The following is a 22,840-nucleotide window of genomic DNA, read 5'->3' on the forward strand; positions in this document are numbered from 1 at the left end:
ATATTCTCCTTGTATGATCTGTCCCAGGGTCACAAACTTTAAATGCCACATAATTCATTTTTTATTTTGGCATATTTGTCGGTGCTAAAACTATACTACTAATATATATTGAAAAAATAATACTTCGTTATTTTGCTAAATCACAGAAATTGTTTGAGGAAATAATAAAAAAATTGTTTTTTGTTTATCTTTTTGCTGATCGAAATATAAAGAAATAAATAACATATTCAAGATAAATATATTTTTATAAAATCACATCTCATTTCATCTTATTTCATCATCTTCAAAATGTGATATGATTTTGAAGAATTAATCATATATATACATATACGGTTTAAAAATAATTTTCTTAATTATAATATGATATATGTAAACAAAAATTACCAAATTTACGGTTGCTCGATAGATTCTAACTCTGACTCTTGAACCTACCGTTCATGTCAAATCAATAATACAAAACTATGTCTATTTGCTTATAAATTTTAATTATCACTTAAACATATTTAAGTAATATTGTACAAACATTATATGTCAAATCAAAAACCTTTCTTATAAATGAATAATTATGTCTAATTAAACCCATTACTTATAAATATATCATTACGTCAAATTAAATTCCTTTCTTAATAATGTGCCTAGTTATACTTATGCACATCATTTATAACAACATAGGATAATGATTTGTGACATTATTAGTAGCCAAATAAAACAATTTTTGTTAATAAAAACTTACACGTAATTAAAATTCTGAAACATCACTCAATATCAATTAAAACCACATGATCAGAAAAATTTCATATTAGGGAAAAAAATTGATTTTGAAAATACCCCACCATTAATTAATTGATAAAAATGACAAAAGAAGGATCTAAGGACAAGTGTTTCTTTAATACACCTAATTTTCCTCCATTGACTAATTTAACAAAATTTAATTCAATTTCTAGAAAACAATAAAAGAAAATGACTCAAAAGAAATTCAGATCTATCATATTATATTCAAAAATAATAATAACGACAATATATTGTGTATTCTCTAAACTAAGATAAAAGATACTGTAGGATAACATATTTGGTGTGGATAATTTTTTTTAAAAGATATTATATTATGTCTATTTTTTAAAAATAAAAAAGTTGTTATTTTTCTCCTATTAAATATAAAGTTATTTTTATTGCGAAAGACTTTACTTTAACATGAGACTCTTTAAAGCATATTTAAATTTAATTGATCGAGATTTTAAAAAAATATTAAATATCAGATGAAAAATTAGAAAATAATTTTGTAAATAAACTAGCATGCCCATGCATGTCGTGTTAGATGTGTCAACCTAGGCATGAACTAAACCATGTGTGTAATGGGAAGAGCACTTACAATAATATTATATTTGAAGTAATGGATTAAATAACTAGGGAATGACACTTGCTTTTCAAACTTTTATTTATTTATCGATTGATGATGTTTGATAAAATTTTAATTCGTGTTAAAAGTTTTATGTCGAAAAATAAAATGTATTTTAGCAAAGACTATATTCAAGAAGTTACTTCAAGAGACAAGCATGAAGCACCACAACTAGATATATGACAGTTAATTAAATTAATTCATTGAATATCTTATCTATGTAAATGAAAGAAATGTCTGTTATTTGAATCTGAAATATCTGATTATATAAAAGTGCATGTCTTTTGATTCAGTAGAGTAAGAAATGTTTAATTAAAAAGATATATCACTTTAATATCTTTTCGTATTTCTTAAACTTCGTGTTCAGTTAAATTATGTCCCACAAATTGAGATTGATAACACTTTATATTAAAAAAAAACTAATGAATTCTAAGCAACAAAGGTCGCTTTGGCCGAGTGGTTAAGGCGTGTGCCTGCTAAGTACATGGGGTTTCCCCGCGAGAGTTCGAATCTCTCAGGCGACGATTTCTTTTTTTGCATTTTTCCGTCAATTGTGTCGATGCTATCTCGATTAATTTTATTAGATATCTATATATGTAATTGAATCGATGCTATCTCGATTAATTTTATGAAATATGTATGCACAGAATTCTCAATTGAACTATTAATTAGCTAATCCTACAAGCAATTCTTTTGTTTATTAGTTAACAAATCTTACAAACCATTCTTTTGTTTCTTAATTTTATGAAATATGTATGCACAGAATTCTCAATTGAACTATTAATTAGCTAATCCTACAAGCAATTCTTTTGTTTATTAGTTAACAAATCTTACAAACCATTCTTTTGTTTCAATTTCGTTAAAAAAAAAGAGGAGATTTTGAATCGTTTGTTTTTGTCATTTAACTTAGAATATATTACTTTTCTTTTGTTGTTTGTTAGCTAATCCTTCAGGAACAGGAAAGGGAGAATGAGTAGGACAGGCTCGAGGTCAATTCTTTCGAGCAATTCTTTTGTTTCAATTTCATAGAGGAAAAAAGAAGGAGAATTCAAATAATGTGCTTTCTCATGTTTTTTTTATTTAACTTAGAGTAGTATGACCTTTCGGGAGTGTTCCAGTGATTTAAATTTAAGATTTTTATGATGATAATCTCAAATTCAAAATTTTATAATGACGAAAATAAAAATTTATCTTTCGAATCGAGCTTATCGCACCTAAGGTGGACCATATGTAATAAAAACTCACTTTCTAAGGCCAATACTTGTTTACTACAATTTGTATTTTGTAACAATTGTAAAACCCCAAGTTGACAATTTTTTTCAACTCAGCTTATGACCCTATGCTATGGTTCTTGTCAAAGTTGCACACTAATCTGCCATTTCAATGCTAATATTAATCCAATGAAGAAAACCCATCGCTTAAAAAACGATTCAAATCACAATATTACTGTTCAAAATTTTGCCACCAAAACCAAAGTTTCATCGTCCAAAAGATTCAAAAACAAGCAAAAATCAAAAGAATATACAAAACCCATCTCAGAATCTGAAGAAAACCTCCCAATACCTCAAATTAACACTACCCTTATAGCTTTCTTGGATAAAAATCCAATCTTGAGTCGAAATTTTTACCAAATTGATGCTCTTGATCTTGCCCCACGTTTGCTTGGCAAGTTCCTTAGGAGGGATGATGTTGTTCTTCAGATAACTGAGGTTTTTAATTTTGTTGGTGTTCTTTGATTTAATGTGTGTTTGTGCTTCTTCAGATAACTGAGGTCTCATAATATTATTGCTGTTCTTGATTTAATGTGTTTTTGCTGCTTATTGTTCTGAGTTTTTGGTGTTCTTGATTTAATGTATGTTTGTGCTTCTTCATTGTTATGAAGTTTTGACGTTGTTGGTGTTCTTGATTTAATGTGTTTGTGCTGCTTTATTGTTTTGATGTCATTGGTGTTCTTGATTAAATGTGTTTGTGCTTCTTCATTGTTCTGAGGTTTTAATGTTGTTGATTTAATGTGTTTGTGCTGCTTTATTGTTTTGATGTTACTGGTGTTCTTGATTAAATGTGTTTGTGCTTCTTCATTGTTCTGAGGTTTTAATGTTATTGATTTAATGTGTTTGTGCTGCTTTATTGTTCTGAGGTTTTAATGTTGTTGGTGAATGTGTTTGTGCTGCTTCATTGTTCTTGAATAATGGGGTTGTTGTTCTTGTTGATAGGTGGAAGCTTATAGGCCAAATGATTCAGCTTGTCATGGTCGATTTGGCAAAACAGCAAGGACTGCCCCTGTTGTAAGATTCTAAAAGCTGATATTTTTGTGTCATTAACTTTGCATTAGCGGTGAATGTTGTGAAGAAGTGAACAAGTGTGTGTTAAGTTTTTAGTTGCAGACATAACTAATATTCACTCTGTTTCACTTTGTTTGTCTTACTTTTCTGTTTAAAAAAGAATTAACTTTCCATGTGACATGTTTGAGAAGATCATAAAAAAGTCTTCTTTACTCTTTTTTAGGAGTGAAACTTTGTACCAAGTCAAAACTAGACAAACAAATTGAAATGGATATAGTAAGCATGTGCCACACTCTATAAAAGCTTTGAGCTTTTGGATGATCGGTTTCACTCAAGTTTGTTGGAAAACCAATTCAACGTTGTAGGAAACCAAAATTGTTTAGGATATGATATTTGTTTGTTTACTTAGTTAATCTCTAAATAGGATTTGTTGTCAAAATTATATAGGAATAAGTTTTTCAGTTTCTAGTATAAATACGTTCTTGCATTAGTACAAATCAGCGCTTCTTCCTATCTTGTAGTGAAGAAGGGCAGTAGAGTATTGTGTTGTAGTGAAGTAGAGAGGAGAGCATCAAGAAATTTTATTGAGTTTCTGAATGAATGATTTTCCTTCAAAGTTTAAATCTTTTCCCTCTTTCTTCATTTTATAATCTAAAATTTATGCATGAACATAGATGGGCTATGCTCTATTGCATAAATAGTTGTTCAGAAATTATTATTAAGTAAGAGTTGGAGATATGATGTGCGATGTCGACCGTCTGTCATGAAATATAATGTAATGGCGTCGTTTACTCAAAGAAAATGTTGTTGTTGCCCTATGCTAGATATTGGTTTATTTAAACTATAGTGAAGGTTAACACACTGTTTAATTCAAACTTGTAAATCGATGTTGTCACGTGTCTTTAGAGTTTCCAGAAAAGGTAGGTTATAGTTGCTTATAAGTAGAAAGTTGATTTGTTTTACAGTGTGACTTAATGATATCAATCTCATAGATTTGGTTGCGTGAAGAAAACTTTTACGATCTTATGCAATTTTTTAGCTCTATATCTTAAATACAAATTTATCCTGAGTTGGACATAATCTTTGGTGAGCATAGTCGGTGGCTTTCTGGTGTATTTACCTTTTGGAGCCATGTGAAACATTTCAAGGTGCTCTTTGTAACTGAACATTTGTTCATTTCTTAGTAATGACATCGATTAGCATGGGTGTATCGGTGCGTGTCTTCTAAATTTTCTAATGATTTGTGATCTATAGTTTGGTCCTGGTGGTCATGCATATGTCTACCTATGCTACGGTCTCCACATGATGCTCAATGTTGTAGCAGACAAGGAAGAAGCCGGAGCAGCTGTCTTGATTCGTTCCTGCGCTCCCATCTACGGTAAATTGAATTACAAACTCTCGTACCTTCCATATTTCCTTATTTTTAATATGCTCTATTTGATCCTTTGAGTCCCACTGCAAGTCGATGCATGCACTTTCCGAAGTACCCCACTTTCTCATAGTGATCTTTTCACTCTTTGAAGCAACATTCCCATTTTGACCAATTTACATTGTGGCATTAGTGCACCTCAGAAAACAATTAGATGGTAGTATAGGGTAGTTAAATGCATCCATCGAAAAGTTACCGCAGCAGCTATAGTTCTTGTCGGGTTCTTCTAAATTAACTAATATCTGTCTGTTTTAATTGATATCACCAACCAATATCAAGATAGTTAGAGGTATGGCCAGGGAAGAATTACATCATATGGCTATTTTAATATCCCGAGTTCGACTTGATACTTCTAAAATGATCACTTTTTTGTACTCTAGAATTATGGTTCATGCGTTGGAGTTCCCATTGTTGCGTGATAAATGGACCTTACAAAAAAAAATGCTTGCATGCTAAATGGCAAACAAGTTATATAGAACACATTAGCATTGACACAGACTGCCCCACTTACGTTGATCTTTTTACCCCTTCTGGGGAAAAAAGATGATGATCTTTCCTCTCAAGTCCTGCATTATTGGATTAGTATAATATCTCTAACATACAAAGCTGAAATGCTATTTTAGAGTTCTCTTTCAATAATTATGGAGTTCACTCTGCAGGTCTAGGTACTATTCAGCAGCGTCGGGGTTTAAAAACTGAGAAACCTGTTCTTCTTGCAGGTCCCGGAAAGGTAAGTTATGATCTTTGTCGGGTATAGGCTAAGTTGCTTGTTTAATGTCATTGTATTGATCAAGCCTTTCTTAAAGATAACCGAAAGTTTATTTGCCTTACTTGATTTAGATCCCATGTGAAAAGAGTTTAGCTCTGAGAATTTAGCTATAGAGCTATATTAAATTTCTCACTATAGTGGCATTATATTGCTCCTCTCGAATGTATTATATTCTCCGCATTAAATAGATTTGGTTTCCTTGATTTTACGTGGATACTATTCCTTGGTTGGGTTATTTCTTCCTGACAACATAGTATCAGAGCCATGACAAACAACAGTACCAACTATCTCACAAAAGAGAATTATGAATAATGGAGTCTACGATGAAAGTCATTCTTGGCTCTCGAGATATATGAGAGATTGTAGACTAAAGGTATGCAAAAACCTGGTAAATTAGGGGGCTCTGCCTCAAAATGAAAAAGATGTCATGGATAAAGATAACGAAGAAGGATCGACAAGCCTTCTTAAAAAGATATGAGATGCATTAATTGCGACTTCTTTTATTTAAGATAGTTACAAGTTAGCGCAACCTTACTTTTACATGACAGTGTTACTTTGTGTCTCTATGTAGGTTGGTCAAGCATTAGGACTATCAACAGAATGGTCTAGCCACGCTCTATACACAGCCGGTAAGCATTCTGTTTTTCCATCTTACAACGTTTAGGATCGTGTGTTCTTATATGAATCTCCCGCGTATTCTTATGCATAGGACAGGCGGTTTAGAACTCTTAGATGGTCCAGAACCAGAACATATACTTGTTGGTCCAAGAGTCGGTATAGAGTATGCTTTGCCAGAACATGTTAATGCATTGTGGAGATTTGCAATCGCGGGTTCTTCATGGATCAGTGCCCCAAAAAAGACTCTCAGACCTCTTTAGCTCACCCATGGGCGCCATCAATTCGTCCCCTCCCTCACCGAGAGGGGGGCAGAAAGTAAGAAAATAAGCAAGTTGTTGTATATGTGTATAGGAGTTTTAGTCCTCTCCTTTCAATTTACATCCTTTTTGTGTATATTTTGGTTGATTTAACATATAACTCAATCATGTTCTTGGTTATATGGGCTTACAAATATGCCCCATTTTGTTGGATTATCTTTCCTAATTACGACAATAACAGTGTAACCCCACAAGTGAGGTCTACTCATCTTTGCTCGCAAGATATTGCAAAGTAGTTGTGGCTACGGAGTTTTAAATTTTACCTGTGAAACTACAAATCTTATTAACCACAAAATTTAGTGAGTAGTATCAATTTTTTTTATGGATTGTTTCTTTCACCTCTTTCGATGTCAAAGTGCCTATGATATCAGTTCATATTTGGTTACCTGTGGTTGTCCCACTTTTTTGGTTGAGGCTCGACCTTTGAATTTTGTTTGCCTCTATTTTTCATGTCAAGCTTACAAGTCTAGTTTAATGGAATTTACCTCTAACGACAAGTCGTGATTATTTTTCAAAAACGCTATTGACGTTATTTTATCTTTATCTTGTATTTACTGAGTATTAGACATGCAAACTTATCTGAACACCACCGTTACGAAAAAGAGGTATGCTGCTCTCAGAATATTAGTTTGTTAGGATAGGATTTTGGTTTTGTGAGTTTTAAAACCTATTTTGAATTTCCAACATGAAAAAAATTAGTTGGTTACAAAAAGCCAAGAAAGATGCTTTTGATGACAAAATAAAACTGAAAACATTGTTTTTATTGTTGTCCTTTTTCATTTATAAGTACTGAAAAATATTAAATTAAAGGAAAAACATAAAAGGGTGGTCCTGATGATTGCTGGTTGGGCTATCAATTCATTAAATTGTCTCTACGTGGATATACTTTCTGCGCCGTATTGGAGTCTCGATTAAATTTAGGTTACAAATTTGCAGAGCTCATTTATATGTGACACTCCTAACAGAAATTTCTTCATATTCAAAGCTCAAACTCGAAATTTCTGATTACGAATAAAACAGTCTCATCACTGCACAGTAACCCATGTTGATAATATACTATGTCTTTATATATATATATATATGACTATTTCATTTCTTTTATAGTTTGGGAAAATTGAAACATAGCAGCATTTTGGTTTCAAAATATAGTGAATACATTGTATCTGCATGTTGATAATATCTTTATTTCAAGACATACATGTTAGAAAATCTCAAACTATCACGATATTATATATGTAATTTTTAAAAATTATAACGGATAATAAAAAGACTGAATTACCTAAGTCGCATAATTTTCCCTTATAGTTTGGTGGTGTCCCAATAAGTGTTAGGTAAGAAAATATTTTTGTAAATGTATATTACATTTTGAACGTTTTTTACATAATTTCTGACTTCACTATAGCTTACAATATAATATTAATTTAACCTTTGTTAGCATTGCTTCAAAGTCTTTGTCTTCTTAAAATAATTTTTGCCAAATGGAAATATTAAACATATACAGATGAGTGCATCTAAATTTTTGTTTTTTGGTCGTTTGTGTATTTATTTGAGATAATAAAAAATATGTTGAAAACTTTTTTTTTAATTTTATTTTCTAATTTAATTTCCATTGGGTTGTTTGTTAAAAGAATCTATTTGGTTTAAATTAGTTCAAAGTTGTACCTACCTCATCTACCCAGATAGGAAAAATACAAGAGGGAATATAAATAATAGCAGACCAAGTCCCCACCCAATAATTAATAGTATTCTTTTTTCTACTTTCTGATTTTGTTTTTTTCATGGTTAAGGAAATAAAAAGATTTATATAGACGATATTTATTAGTTGAAATACATTTTATTTTATTTTACTTATAGAGAAACCAAAATTTTCAATGCGAATGTCAAATATAAAAATGAAAATATGAAAATCATGTCAAGAGGATTCAAACATACAATATATATACATTTTTTTTTAAAAAAAAATTGTTTAACATTAAATGAATTTACGTAGAGTAGCATGATCGGTAAAGATTTATATAGTCGATTAACGATAGAATTATAGATAATGGTGCCCCCCCCCCTCCTCCCCCTCCTGTTATTATTATTTTTTCTTTTGGTTTTTCACTCGGTGTTCGAAGTTCATATTGGAGCTCCGACTAAATTCAGATCGCACACTGCATGGCCCATTCGGGGTGACGCTCCCAACAAGATTTTCTCCATACTCAGGGCTTTTGAGATGAATTTAATTGTATTGAATACTAACATAGTCAGTAAGGATTCATGTAACCGGTTAGTAGCAAAACCAGGGAGAGTCAAAAAATAAATAAATAAACACACGAAGATATGGAAATGATTCAACGTAACGTCTATATATCAAAACTTTGTTTTAGTACATTGATATAGCCGATTCTAATTTGCTCGTGAGTTGGGACTGGGGCGTAGTTGTTAGTATTATTATTATTATATTAAAATAGTCTTTTCCAACTATATACCAAGTCAAAGTGAGCATCTGGACTTCCACAAGTATATATGGTCTTTCTTAGCGTATTATTAACGTTGTTTCCTCTTTTTGATTTTCTAGTCTTTCAAGTTTTTTCTACCATAGATTTGGACTTATAAGTATTTAATCTTTGGTTATTTTAATTTATGTTAAATTAAAGTAATATTGTCTAAGTTTTTTATTTTTTTACAAAATATGGCTCCTGGTGGTGGTGTTAGTAGTTGCAAAGAACTTGTAGAATCATGGCAAAAAGTTTCAAGATTTGATACAACAAATATACATGATGAGCTAGAGAAAAGTATTACATGTATTGGTGAAAAGTTTCAAAAGTGTTCAATCCATGAGTTGCTTGAGTGTCCAATTTGTAGAAGGTTCATGTATCCTCCATTTTACCAGGTAATTACTACTCCTTCTATTGTTTTTTTCTTATTAATCATCGTGGTGTTTAGACCAGCTTTCGTGTACCTCGTCTAATTTCATACGATACTTGTCACTTCCTATCGGCAATAGGTACCAGGTAACTCCGTTCACCAAGATCAGGACAGATGAGAAGAATCCTATTGTTGTTGTTAGTTTACATATGAAGTAATTGATTAACTATGTTGCTTGTACTTTTTAAAAATATTGTCTTTTAAAGGATCAGACATAGGCGCGACAATATGTTTTAATTTAAAGAGTCTGAACAACATAATTGACAATAAATTCTTTATAGTGTAATTTTCTTATAGGTACCTTTGGAAATTAGGGACAACATATACACTACCATTTACTCAGGATGTTGTAGGGTTTGGTAATTCACAATTATAAGGCCTCATCACTAAAAGCCCGGCTCGCTAGGCGTCCCTCTGGCATTCGGATTCCAAACCTCATCTCACTCTTGTGACATGCTATGTTTCCCCTCTATATTCTCAAGTAAAGAGTGAGTTTCACATGTCAGTTTGTGGATCGCGTTATTGTGTGCACCTCGACTGTTAGTCCACCAAGTACTAATATAATTGTTATCACATATATCGAGTGACTCTACCAGCAATACTTTGACAGATAGAAAAATATAACCGAAATTCATTTTTTATATTGATTCTTTTCATCTCACAATCTTTGTTTGTAGTGTCCAAATGGTCATACACTATGCACAAACTGCAAAATTGAAGCAACAGATTTCTGTCCAACTTGCAAAGTTGAACTTGGAAACATAAGGTGTTTAGCCTTAGAGAAAGTAGCAGAGTCACTTGAACTGCCCTGCAGACATCAAAATCTTGGCTGTCACAAAATATTACCTTACTATCGAAAGCTCAAACACGAAAGACATTGCAAATTTAGGCCTTACCACTGTCCTTACGCGGGATCAGAATGCTCGATAAAAGGGGACATTCCAACACTCATGTTGCATCTCAAGGAGGATCACAAAGTTGATATGCATAGTGGCTGCACGTTCAATCATCGATATGTTAAATCAAATGCACAACAAGTTGACAATGCAATATGGATGCTAACAGTAAGTTTTTGCTACTTTTAACAGCTATAGTTATGCTCAAACAGAGTATTTTTCTGGCTCAATGTTCCTCGGATTGATCTCTTAGTTGTAGGGAGTACTCGAAAATGAACTTTTTGAAATCTGTTGGATAGACGGATTCACATATCTTGTGTTATGGTTCTGTGATTGTACACTTAACATGTTTCAATCAAATGCAGGTTTTCGACTGTTTTGGAAGACAATTTGTCTTACATTTTGAGGCGTTTTCACTAGGTATGACACCGGTATACATAGCTTTTCTGCGATTCATGGGAGAGGACAACGAGGCCAAAATGTTCAACTATAGTCTACAAGTTGGTGGTTATGGCCGTAAGTTAACATGGCAAGGTGTTCCTAGGAGTATACGAGACAGTCATGGTAAAGTCCGCGATTGTCAAGATGGACTAATTATTCCGAGAAGCTTAGCATTTTTCTTCTCAGGTGGGAACGGAGAAGAGCTTACGTTGAAGGTCATAGGTCGTATATGGAAAGAGAGTGCCTAAGCTATTGTATAGTGTCGACTCTTCAGAAGATCACTTTTGAAGAGAACGGTTGTGTATGGTACGAGGGAAAAACACGTTTTCCCCTGTACCAAACACAAACCAAAATATGTAAGTTGGAAGTCATAGTACTCTAATTTGAATGAACTAAAGTTTTGATTTGTTCATTTGGAAAAAAAAAATATGTCATTCTAACCTTTCATTTCAGTCTAAAAAGTTGATTTTTTCAGCAAAGTTCTCTTTATAAAAGAAATGGTCAATAAGCAATGACAGTATCTGGAAAATAAGCACCGCCTTTTTTCCAATCCCGAGCTTTTCCCTTCCCCACCTTGATAACACAAGAAAAATTATGAACCTCGATTGTAACTAGTCAGACCTCATTATAACAATAATCCTTTCTAACAACATTTTTTACTAAAATGATCATTTTAGTTGGAACTATTTTTCATGTTATATTATACTACTCTCTCTGTTCGCTTTTATTTGTCATGTTGCGTCTTTTGAAAGTCAATGAAAATACTATAAATTGCAATTTTTTGCATATCAATATGATAAAATACATCATAAAATGTCGACGTTTTTATAGTTTGACTCTAAAAATAGAAACCACAACAATTAAAAGTGGACGGATGAAGTATATGTTTTTTATAATAGCATTTTGTGATAGCAACCAGGAATATTTGTACGTTGTTATAAAGAGATTTAACGATTCAGATATTTGATATAGTTGAACACAAGGGTAAAATCTTTGCATACTACTTTACCTATGAAATTATACCGATAAACGAAAGTGCATGATAATAATTGAAAATATAGGACGTGCAAAGAGAAGGGAATCACGTACTATAATTATTTTATTTAATACGTAAAAATGTGTTGGTTTTAATGGTTTAAAGACTTCATGCGACTTTCCCGTTTTAAACATAGAAAATTAATTTTTTTTTCCCCATCAACACAAAGAAAAAGAAAAGAAAATTATCAAAATTACAAAAACCAAAAAAAGAAAAAGAAAAGAGAAATGCAGCAATGAAACAAATCTCTTAATTCTTCCATGTGATCATTAATTGCTCTTCTTTTCCCTAAGATTTTTGGTATGTAACATCTCTCATATTTATCAATATAAAATATTGTGTTTCATCGAGTTATAATTACGTGTGAAATATCGTTATCTAAATTTCTGACTACGCCATTGACGATGAATTGGTGGATAGGTATCTATACGATATTGTCCTCATTTTCATGATAGACAAAATAGTTGTGTATTGTTTCAATTTTTTTTTTTTGTTGAAAGTGTTTTAATTAATATTTTCTAATTTTTTCCTAGGAAATTCTTTTGTGCATCATATAAAATTCAATTACATTGTTGAAATTTATATGGATTGATATATAAAACCAACATTTTTGGAAGAGATATTGAACCTTCCATAATTGAACAAAAAAAATGTCTTGCTGTGGAGGTAGAGAAGAAGACGTTTACAGCGGCGGTCCGCCGTCTAACCAAAATACAGTACCTCCTAGAGCTGGAAATCCCTACGCTGGTGGTGGTACGTTTTTACTCGAAATATTTTTTATCTGTACTCGATGTTTACACCAAATCAATATATACAAAAAGACACGCCGTCTTATATATTACTTGCTTTTTTAGAAAGTTAGAGCATTAGGTGGTTGTTAGGGGAAGTTACACATTTGTTCACTCAGTCAAAAATATTTACAAACGAGCTGATATACACTATGTATACATATATTATACATTTGTCTGACTATAAGAATATGATGGATTAAATTTAAGTTCATTTTTTTGGTATCGTAGCTAGTGATAGAGCAGAGCCAAGGGGTGGTACAAGAAATGGAACTCCACAGAAAGTTTTACCTATCGAAATACCGGTTTTACCCTTGGACGAACTGAATAAACTGACCGGAAACTTTGGTCAGAAGGCTTTGATCGGAGAGGGATCATATGGACGCGTATTTTTTGCTAAATTAAGCAATGGACAGGAAGCAGCAATCAAAAAGTTGGATACTAGTTCTTCACCAGAACCAGATTCCGACTTTACAGCACAGGTGAAGTGACGAAGCCAGAAATTTCAATAAGAGATGTTCAAAGTTTGATGTATATGTGTAAAAAGTAACATATACAGTATAATTTTCCGAGGAAGGATGTTCAGTATACCTGAAATCTGATTGTTTTTTCGTCGACTGTTGCAGTTATCAATGGTTTCAAGGCTTAAGCATGAGCATTTTGTGAATCTTATGGGGTATTGTTTAGAAGCAAACAATAGAATCTTGATATATGAATTTGCAGCCATGGGATCTCTACATGATGTATTACATGGTATGTGAAATCGTTCCGTCAAGTAAAAATAATTATGAATGCATGACTTGTTGAGGCAATTTAGTTGAATGTTGGATGTTTTTGTTGTAGGTAGAAAAGGTGTCCAAGGCGCGGAGCCTGGTCCAGTTCTTACCTGGAATCAGAGAGTTAAAGTTGCTTTTGGTGCAGCAAAAGGCCTCGAATACTTACATGAAAAAATTCAGCCAGCTATTGTTCATCGCGATGTCAGATCCAGCAATGTGCTTCTCTTTGATGATTTTACAGCTAAGGTTGCTGATTTCAACTTGACAAACCAGACTTCCGATACAGCAGCTCGTCTTCATTCCACTAGAGTTTTGGGGACATTTGGCTATCATGCTCCAGAGTAAGTCCTGCTGCATTCTGAGTTTGCATTAACAACAACAACATATCCAGTATAGTCCGACAATGTGAGTTCTGGGGATCAAGGGTAGAGTGTAATATACCTTACACGTACCTCAGAAGTAGAAAGGCTGTTTCCGTTAGATATACTAGACATACACAAAAAGGATATTTAGTACTGACAAGAACCATGATAACAACATAAAACACAAGTAGATATAACAAATATAAAGATCAAGCTTTTGTGCAGGTATGCAATGACAGGACAGATAACACAGAAAAGCGATGTCTATAGTTTTGGAGTCGTTCTTTTGGAACTCCTGACGGGAAGAAAGCCAGTAGATCATACAATGCCCAAAGGACAACAGAGTCTTGTCACTTGGGTAGGTTCTTACCTTTACCTCTTTGTCATCGAACCTATCTATACCATCCGTCGGCTGATTCATACTCGAATTTTCTGCAGGCAACTCCAAGATTGAGTGAAGACAAAGTGAAGCAATGTGTCGATCCAAAGCTAAACAATGACTATCCAGCAAAAGCAATTGCTAAGGTTTTCTTACTCATCTTTGCTGCTAGTATTTTGTAAACAGATTTAACTTATTTACACTGACAATGTAACTCTTAACGGTATATTTTCCTCTCAGATGGCAGCTGTTGCAGCACTCTGTGTACAATATGAGGCAGATTTTCGACCAAATATGACGATAGTCGTCAAGGCACTGCAACCACTTCTCACTGCAAAACCAGCAGGACCTGAGTCTAATACATAGGCAATACAAAAATTATACTTTGGAGTATCAACCAGGCCACTTAAATTGTAAAAGAAGCACTAAGGTTATGCACTCTGAATCAAATCTGCTTCAACAGATGGAAGAATTGCACCAATACTGGATTATTTGTGATATGTGGCTATGAATACCAACGATTTTACATGTTGGAAGTTTACATGTTGAGAGCAATGTATTTAACACAAATGTAAGTCGATCGACGAAGTTTCATTCTATAAGTTATGAAATAATAACAGGAAATATAATAGCTCAACTGGAAACTCTATGGATTAATGCACAGAATCAAGTACTTATAGATACTTCTGCACTTGCATCAAGTTCAACGAACGCTTCAATTCATATTGTAAACAAAATTTATAAATAAAATGCGGAGTCTGAGGTGACACCAAAAAAAAAAACTAATCTTGTCTTTCAATTTCATAAAAGATCGTAAACGATCACCAGCGCATAAACAGAGTAAAATCAATAGCCTCCCTTCAAATCGTTAACCACATCATATGGTATGGGGGTAACTGTCTCCAACGTAGCGCCCTCAACCATGAATCCTGGTTTGGGTCCTGCGGGTTGTCTTTTTGTGCTGACAATCTCTCCTCTAGCCTTGGCCTCAGCCTTAATCTGGTCATTCTTCTTGATCCTTTCTCTGACTTCTTCGGTGCATCGAGAAGCTTGAACATGTTCAATCCTAACGTGGATCCTCTTCCTTAGGATACGATCACGAACCTGAGATCCAGAACAAGAAAGAAAACCGTTAGACAGGCATCCCATGCATTAATGTTAGAGGACCAAATAACAAATATCCAATTCAACTAACAATCCATTACACTTCTACATAAAGATATACTCGAAACTACGTAACAGAAAAGACATGATGAAAATTCATCATTTCAACAAAAAAACATCTGCAGGTGGTCTTCTAATGACTCGGTTATATACAGAAAAGCTCCAGTTAAGTAGAAACTACGAAGATTTCATGTCTCAAGACATAATTATAACCTATATATCTCGACAATTTGATACATACATTGATAACCTTTTGCTCTATGAGTTCACAAGCTTCACATTTTACTATTCCATTTTTTTAAAAAAATTCACTCTGGCTTTGTGGATACTTACAAAATAAAATGAGATTTCTTAAATATGAATGAATCAGAAAACCTTATATTCACCATTGTAAATGCAATTCAGCATTTGATATCCATGTAAACATTCGATAAACAAAGCTCGAGGCTTTCTGTAAGTGTGCATTACTACACAGCTCCATTCATTGATTTTACTTGGAAATTAAAATGCTTCACTTCAAGGCTCTGAAAGCTCTTAATAGCTGAAGTTCAATTCATTCATACGAATTTGCCTATTCTATAATTATCTTCTACTGTTATTTCTGTCATCAGCTTAGCTTGTAATTCAACTGAGTTACCAATATAATTGGACATTGTTCCGGAAAATACTGTTACTTCAATCTGTTTGAGATCATGATAGTTTAACACAAATTGATACGAACGGATGGCTAATTTAAGCTACAAATCAACAATTGAAGAGCAAATGCATTGATTGATTCATTCAATTTCATATAAACGCAGCTAAAAATAATCAGGTATGTAAAAAGAGAGAGATGACCTGCTTGTTAACTTCGACACCGACGGCGCGTTTGGTGACGTTCCAGACACGTCCGGTACGGCCATGATAGAATTTGTGCGGCATTCCCTTGTGAATTGCACCGTTCACTTTGATATCAACATAATCACCGATTTTGAAGATTCTCAGGTAGGTTGAAAGGTGAATTGTACCTTTCTTTCTAAATGCACGAGAGAATGAATCTCTCGTACGAGACCTCAATCCATGGCCGGCCGGCATTTTCCTCCGCCTTTCTCCGGTGAGTGCAGTGTGTGACTGTGTATGCGGGAAGGAAGCGACTGAAACCCTAAAAATCAAAATGAAGAGACGAATGTATATAGGGCTTTTAATGGGTTGGGCCGGATTATATATGGGCTTTAGTAGTTTAGCCCAATTATTCTTTCACTAATTGGGCTTCATCTCTGTGAATGGGTTGCCCTCAGAACTTTCAGCCCGATATCTCACATTAATACGAGTCCACTTGGATATAATCCTAATATAGGAAAAAAGACAAAAATCCCACATTTAAGCTCTTCTTATTAGCATTATCTCCTATTAGTTTTACAAATCTCCAAAATCTCTCATTTTCGCGCATCAGATTAATGTATCTCGTAGATCAGATTTGTGTATTATGTATAAAATGTAATGTATCTTACTTAACGATTAATGTATCTCGCGCATCAAATTAATATATCAACGCTTATATTATTGTATCAGTTTGAGGAATTTTTGTAATTATAAACTTATAAGGGACAAATAGTAATTTTATCTTAAAAGTATGTGATTTCTGTCTTTTGCCCTATAATGTATCTTGAATATAATGTATCTTGAATAAAGACATAACTTGTTGTGTCTTTCACGACATAATTTGTGGAATATTATGATATGAGCATATAAAGTACTTACGTCGCGAAAGAGTTGTTTGTTATTTTGGTGTCAAGGGCATTTTACCTTTTAAGACATAACTTATGAGATATTATGATATGAAAATACCACAAATTTGAATGGGGGCATTTGTGAGAATGGCCATTTAGATTGTTGCTTTATTTTTATAAGTAGTGCAAATATAGCTCTAGAGAAACTACTTTTTTTGAAAATTGTTAGACTCGAGTCTAATATTTATTTAATTATGTATTTTTGAGCATTACTAACAAACATTGAACTAATATGATCTAAAAGATCTATAAGTTATTTGGAACAGTTCATTTTGAAGCAGAAGAGTTGTTTTTAAATAGTGTTCAACCGATTACATATTAATCAATATTCGATTGACTAGTCTGAGGTTGGGATTGAGAAAAAAATCTCAAAAGAGAAAATCATTTACTAAAAAAAATAATGTTTAAAACTCATGTCTCTATACATTTAAGTTTTTTTGTTCTATGGTGTAGTGTGTGGTCCTAAATTCAAAATTCAAATTATTTGTTCATTTGTTCCCTTTTAATCATCTTGTCTACATAGATCTATGTCCTTATATGTATATTTCAATTTTCAATGTCCTAACACGTTGCATTTACTAGTGGACCCATTGGATAGTTGTGGTGGTTATGGTAATTATAGATTGAACTTCAATGTCATAATATACCCAAAATTTATTTTCAATATGGTATAACATAAAATATTTTTACATTATCTATAGCTCAATAGAAAGAAAATTGAAAATTTGAGATTTGATAAAAATGTAATGGAAGACTCAAAGAGCTGGTCCAAAGCATGAGAGAGGTGTCATCAATTATTTGATGTACATGCATTGATTGTATTGAAACTTGAAAGCAACATGTAGGTACGATTTACGGGCTGTGACAGAGTGATTCAGATTTCTTCATCTTTAATCATATATTTCGGATTCCATCGAGCTTTTGAGAAAAAAAAAAAACTTATTGAAAGCATCACCTCCGAAAACGATGAATTCAGATAATTTAATCAAATTTTAATATAAATATTGAACACCAGAAACTAAAAAGAATAAGAATATGTAGGTACAATGTCTTCAAATGAGTTCACTTTCATCAATGCTCTAGCTAGGTTGTCCTAAATCTCAACCAATTATGCTTTTTCCTTGTTGTTTCCCTTTTCATACCTCTTATGAAAAATGCAGAACTAAAGTGGTGTTCCATTCCTCTCCTAATATAGAGTAGCAAACAATTTCTTAGACTATTGCCTACATGAGTTGAAGGACACAAAATTATATATATATATATATTATATTCTAAAATTCTCTATGAGGAAGGGGAAAACATTCCCCTTCATGTAGAGTATATTATTCATTTCGATTCATGTGGTATTGTTTGACTAAGTCGAAGTACTTTAAAAAAGAAATATATTGATGTTAAGGTGTAAAAGTATGAAGAGCAAACAAGATTAAAAATTATGATATATTATTCATATCATAAACAGTGAGTGTTCACCTTTAATCTATGAGGACTAGGAATTCTGTATTTTAACTTTGATTAAAAGTAAATATTAATCTGAATCATAGAAATTATAATGAAATATATAGAAGATTTACCAATACTTATCGAATTTGAAATATTTGTCTGACTATAAATTATCTCATTAAAGATAAGTAAGAATTTAATTAAAATTGGACTATTTCTAAATATAGAAATAGAATATTCATTTTAAGAGCCTGTTTAGCTCAGCTTAAAAGCTGGTCAAACTGACTTAAAAGCTGGTTTTTGATTTATTTAGTTGTTTGGCAATACTCAAAATAGCTTATTTTAAGTTTAAAAAAACTTATTTTAAGCCAAAAGTTAAAAGCTGGGGTAGGGGTGTTTTTTTTTTTTAGCTTATAAGCTGTTTTAAGTTGACCACATTTTTATCTTTTTGTGCTTAATATTTTTATACAATCTCCAAATTACCCATATAACCCTAACATTTCTTTCTTCCATTTTTCCCTTTTCACGTTTGACATAACAACTTCAGCACTTTTATCCAAACGCATAACTGCTTATTTTAAAAATAAGTTTCAGCACTTTTAAAAGTACTTTTTTAAAGCTGCTTTTATTAAGCCCATCCAAACGGGCCCTAAGACAAACTAAAGAAAAAAGCACATTACATAAATCGAGACATCGCGAAAGGGAATAGTTTTATATTTTTAAAGTCATGAATTCACACTACATACTCAACTCCAATGTCAAGTGTATTGTGTTCAGATAAACCTCAATATCATAACATTGGATCCACCCTGTATACAGAACAAGGACAATAGAAGCTGAGAGAGACTTGGAATAGATATATGGCTTAAAATTTATGTGAATTTCTATAAACATTATTCTTTTATGCTACCAAAGTACTTTTTTTTTTCTTCGATATTTGATATCATATTGAAAACGATTGAATTTGAATTCACATCTTATAGAGATTTTAACTAAAAATTAAGTGTATGTATCCCAAATGAATTATTCCAAAACTTTAATGGTGGAATTCCACTTTATTAATTGATTGAAGATAATTAACAAATAGTAATTGCAATGTACAAACTAATCCATGGATACCTCGTACTTATCATAAATATTTTTAATTAAAATGGTACATTAGAAGTGGAGTTAAAAAGGATTAAAACAAAACAAGGTTATGCTGAAGTGCTAAAAAAGAAATTTAAGAACAAGTTAAGATACTTAATATAATCTTAGTTTAATTTAACAGTATGAAGTTTAAGAAACTAAATAAGATAATGAAATCTTATTATAATCTTAAACTAAAATACGTATAATATAATGTATCAAAACGCCTTTAGTCTAAATTAAAGAGGTCCAAAAATAAATAAATAAGATGAACAAAATTGACGAACAAATTGAAACAGAGTCGATACTATAGCTTGGATTGTACTCTTTACAAGTGTAGATCTAAACTTACATGATCTTGATGTACTCCTTCCTTCAATTCATACCCAAATCTGGTTAAAGAAATTGAGCTACTCTTTGTGTTAATCTTCTTCAAATCTCCATTAACATTATTATAAACTATTGGCCTAACAAAATTAGAAACATTATTAGGAGAGTAAGAATTACTACTACTACTAATACTACTATGATGAACATGAGGTACTCTCCATAACGCTGACAATGAACGGTGATTTTCATTTATATCGCGATTAATTTGTTGTGAATAATAATGGCTATGGCCGTTATTATTCACATACAAACCACCACTAGTAGTACTACTTGTACTACTAGTATTGTACAACGCTGAATTAAAATAAGCGTTGTACTGATATTTTGCATATTGAGCTCTCTTAGCATGTTGACGTTCTCTTTTATGTGCGTTTTGATGTCCTCCTAGGGCTTGTGATGTTGGGAAGTTCCTACAACAATATTGGCATTCAAATTTTCTGTTGTTATTGTTGATTTCTGTAGTATCTCCAACACTATCATGAATCTCAATTGATTGATCTTCATGACGAATAGTAGTACCTAGTAATTCTTTACCAAAAAGCCTAATCGCGGCTTTTTCTTTCGTTGGTCTCATGAAAGGAAGTTGAGAAAAAGATTCAACATTCATGAAATCTTGAGTTTCTTTATCTTTGGTTTTCTCCATGTGTAAAAGAAGATACAGTATATTGAGAGAGAAAGGATAAAGAAGAAAGGGTTTAGAAGAGAGAATATATAAAGTTGAAGCACAACTAGAGAAGTATATAATATATAGATAACTTGACTTCAACTGATATCTATGAACTTAACACTAGTATGCATGTACAATGAGATATTTAAATTTGTATAAAGTTAAACATGAGTAGACACATGCGTTCAACCTGTATTATGTCGTGCACGCAGGGTGGAGTTTGGAGATTGTAAATTTCGTAAAACTTTTTGTTGATAGTGGGATTCGAATCCGCAACTCTAGCGTGGAAGACATTTTCACAATCCCTTTCTTACAACTAAACTATCGGTCAATTTTGTTAGGAGTTCACGAGTTAATATACATATATATTTCTTTAATTTTCTAGTACAAATATAGAATCTATGAAAAAGATACTGATTCGTCCGAACCCACCAACATCCACCTAGATCTATCCTCTGTTTGTAATTGTTTAACTTTATAAATGTTGAAGTGTCTAGTTGTACACAGTTAAATGACATATTTATTTGTGTGTTAGGTGTATATATTACATGTTAGTGTATATTTTTGGGGGTGGGACTGATATATGAAGGAAGTAGTCAGATGTATTAATTTGGGAACTGACTTTTCAATACATTAATTTGTATATTCATGGTAACCAGACAATATGCCAATCACATATCTTGTGGAAATCTTATTCTATACAATTGTTATTTATTGATGTTAGGGTTTCCCATTAAAAAGCTAGTGACAAGTGGATTTGTATATATATCGGATATTTTTTTGTCAATAATTTCAATCGAAATTATTTTAATTCATTATGTTAAGTAATGTTAAATGATCACAAAACCCACAAAGGTGGACTCTTAATTACTTACTCAGTTATAATAATTTTTATCGAGATGATAAATATTTATTTAATTCCATTTTCTCGATATTCAATCCTCCATGTGACACTTTATACTGTCTTAACCAATTTTCATCTCATGAGCTAATATTTACATAATTGACTAGTAACGTTAATCAAGTACTCATCTAATTAGGTCTATTTCTAATTTTTTGTGTGAATCGCATATTGATATTTAAGAATAAATTTAAGTGTTTTTTTCATTTCAAATAATTTAATAATTTCTTGGGACCAAACTTTGGGTTGAATTAATTATGCAACCTGCATATATATATATATATATATATATATATATATATATATATATATATATATATATATATATATATATATATATATATATATATATATATATATATTTTTCTTGTGTGGGTCTATAATCTATATGTATAGCCAGGACCATGTACTTATAGTTGGTGATGCTTCTTTACTACTATTGTCTACTTTCTTGTGTTCTTTTCACCAAAATGCATGGTCCCATAAATAATAATAATTTTTTTTTTAAAAAAAAAACAAGATTATATAGACTATATGATAATTTCCCACGCAAGAAAAATGCAACATGCTATATATCATCCCATTTTAATAATATATAAGCGATCGAACAACAAGGAAATGATCTCGTATGATTGCACTTACAAAATTAACGAATCAAAATTATCAATATCCAAACATATTATATATATATATATATAAGAAAAGCATTACTAGGAATTATTACAGTCTAAAAAAAGATCAAACTTTGAAAACTCTTGAGAATTTTATGATATATACAGTTTGATGTTAAATATCGTTATCTAATAAAAGCATTTGGTATACAATATATATAGTAAAAAACTTATGGTAGTTGCAAGTTTAAAGGACGATCACATGAATTATATATTCCCCTATTTAATTAATTTCACTTCATGTCACTGTTAAAGTGGTCCTCTTTTTTTCTTTGATTTTAATATTAGATGTTGACTTAAGAGAGTATATA

At 31.9% G+C, this 22,840-nt stretch overlaps 5 protein-coding genes and 1 non-coding gene across 7 annotated transcripts; 4 read left to right on the forward strand and 2 right to left on the reverse strand.

The window, feature by feature from the left end:
• The first annotated feature begins 1,838 nt into the window (after window positions 1-1,838).
• TRNAS-GCU (transfer RNA serine (anticodon GCU)) lies at window positions 1,839-1,920 on the forward strand. The gene has a single exon. It is a non-coding gene; the product is annotated as a tRNA-Ser (tRNA).
• Window positions 1,921-2,659: 739 nt separating this feature from the next.
• Window positions 2,660-7,073, forward strand: LOC101264772 (DNA-3-methyladenine glycosylase). 2 transcript variants are annotated; one of them, XM_004249243.5, is made up of 6 exons: window positions 2,660-3,105; window positions 3,610-3,681; window positions 4,933-5,056; window positions 5,767-5,837; window positions 6,448-6,505; window positions 6,591-7,073. In XM_004249243.5, exons 1-6 carry the CDS (start codon window positions 2,728-2,730, stop codon window positions 6,752-6,754), a joined length of 867 nt encoding a protein of 288 aa, XP_004249291.1. In that variant the 5' UTR covers window positions 2,660-2,727; the 3' UTR covers window positions 6,755-7,073. The 2 variants fall into 2 exon arrangements, with proteins under 2 accessions (XP_004249291.1, XP_010312152.1); XM_010313850.4 differs by having other exon boundaries at window positions 2,666-3,105; window positions 6,586-7,073.
• A 2,215-nt stretch (window positions 7,074-9,288) lies between these two features.
• Window positions 9,289-11,411, forward strand: LOC101265083 (E3 ubiquitin-protein ligase SINAT2). Its single transcript, XM_004249244.5, has 3 exons — window positions 9,289-9,686; window positions 10,399-10,785; window positions 10,983-11,411. Exons 1-3 carry the CDS (start codon window positions 9,486-9,488, stop codon window positions 11,304-11,306), a joined length of 912 nt encoding a protein of 303 aa, XP_004249292.1. The 5' UTR covers window positions 9,289-9,485; the 3' UTR covers window positions 11,307-11,411.
• Window positions 11,412-12,217: 806 nt separating this feature from the next.
• LOC101265383 (probable protein kinase At2g41970) lies at window positions 12,218-15,043 on the forward strand. Its single transcript, XM_010313852.4, has 8 exons — window positions 12,218-12,394; window positions 12,628-12,847; window positions 13,114-13,364; window positions 13,509-13,635; window positions 13,726-13,999; window positions 14,246-14,378; window positions 14,459-14,545; window positions 14,640-15,043. The coding sequence occupies exons 2-8, from the start codon at window positions 12,745-12,747 to the stop codon at window positions 14,763-14,765; spliced, it is 1,101 nt and encodes a 366-aa protein (XP_010312154.1). The 5' UTR covers window positions 12,218-12,394; window positions 12,628-12,744; the 3' UTR covers window positions 14,766-15,043.
• LOC101265689 (large ribosomal subunit protein eL21z/eL21y) lies at window positions 15,026-16,735 on the reverse strand. The gene is made up of 2 exons (XM_004249246.5): window positions 16,401-16,735; window positions 15,026-15,503 (listed from the first exon to the last, which is right to left on the reverse strand). Exons 1-2 carry the CDS (start codon window positions 16,635-16,637, stop codon window positions 15,246-15,248), a joined length of 495 nt encoding a protein of 164 aa, XP_004249294.1. The 5' UTR covers window positions 16,638-16,735; the 3' UTR covers window positions 15,026-15,245.
• Window positions 16,736-19,545: 2,810 nt separating this feature from the next.
• LOC101265975 (zinc finger protein 8) lies at window positions 19,546-20,933 on the reverse strand. The gene is made up of 2 exons (XM_004249247.5): window positions 20,253-20,933; window positions 19,546-19,581 (listed from the first exon to the last, which is right to left on the reverse strand). The coding sequence occupies exons 1-2, from the start codon at window positions 20,931-20,933 to the stop codon at window positions 19,546-19,548; spliced, it is 717 nt and encodes a 238-aa protein (XP_004249295.2).
• Between the last annotated feature and the right edge of the window lie 1,907 nt (window positions 20,934-22,840).

This window comes from Solanum lycopersicum, chromosome 10, assembly GCF_036512215.1.
Source record: "Solanum lycopersicum chromosome 10, SLM_r2.1".
Lineage (NCBI taxonomy): Eukaryota > Viridiplantae > Streptophyta > Magnoliopsida > Solanales > Solanaceae > Solanum > Solanum lycopersicum.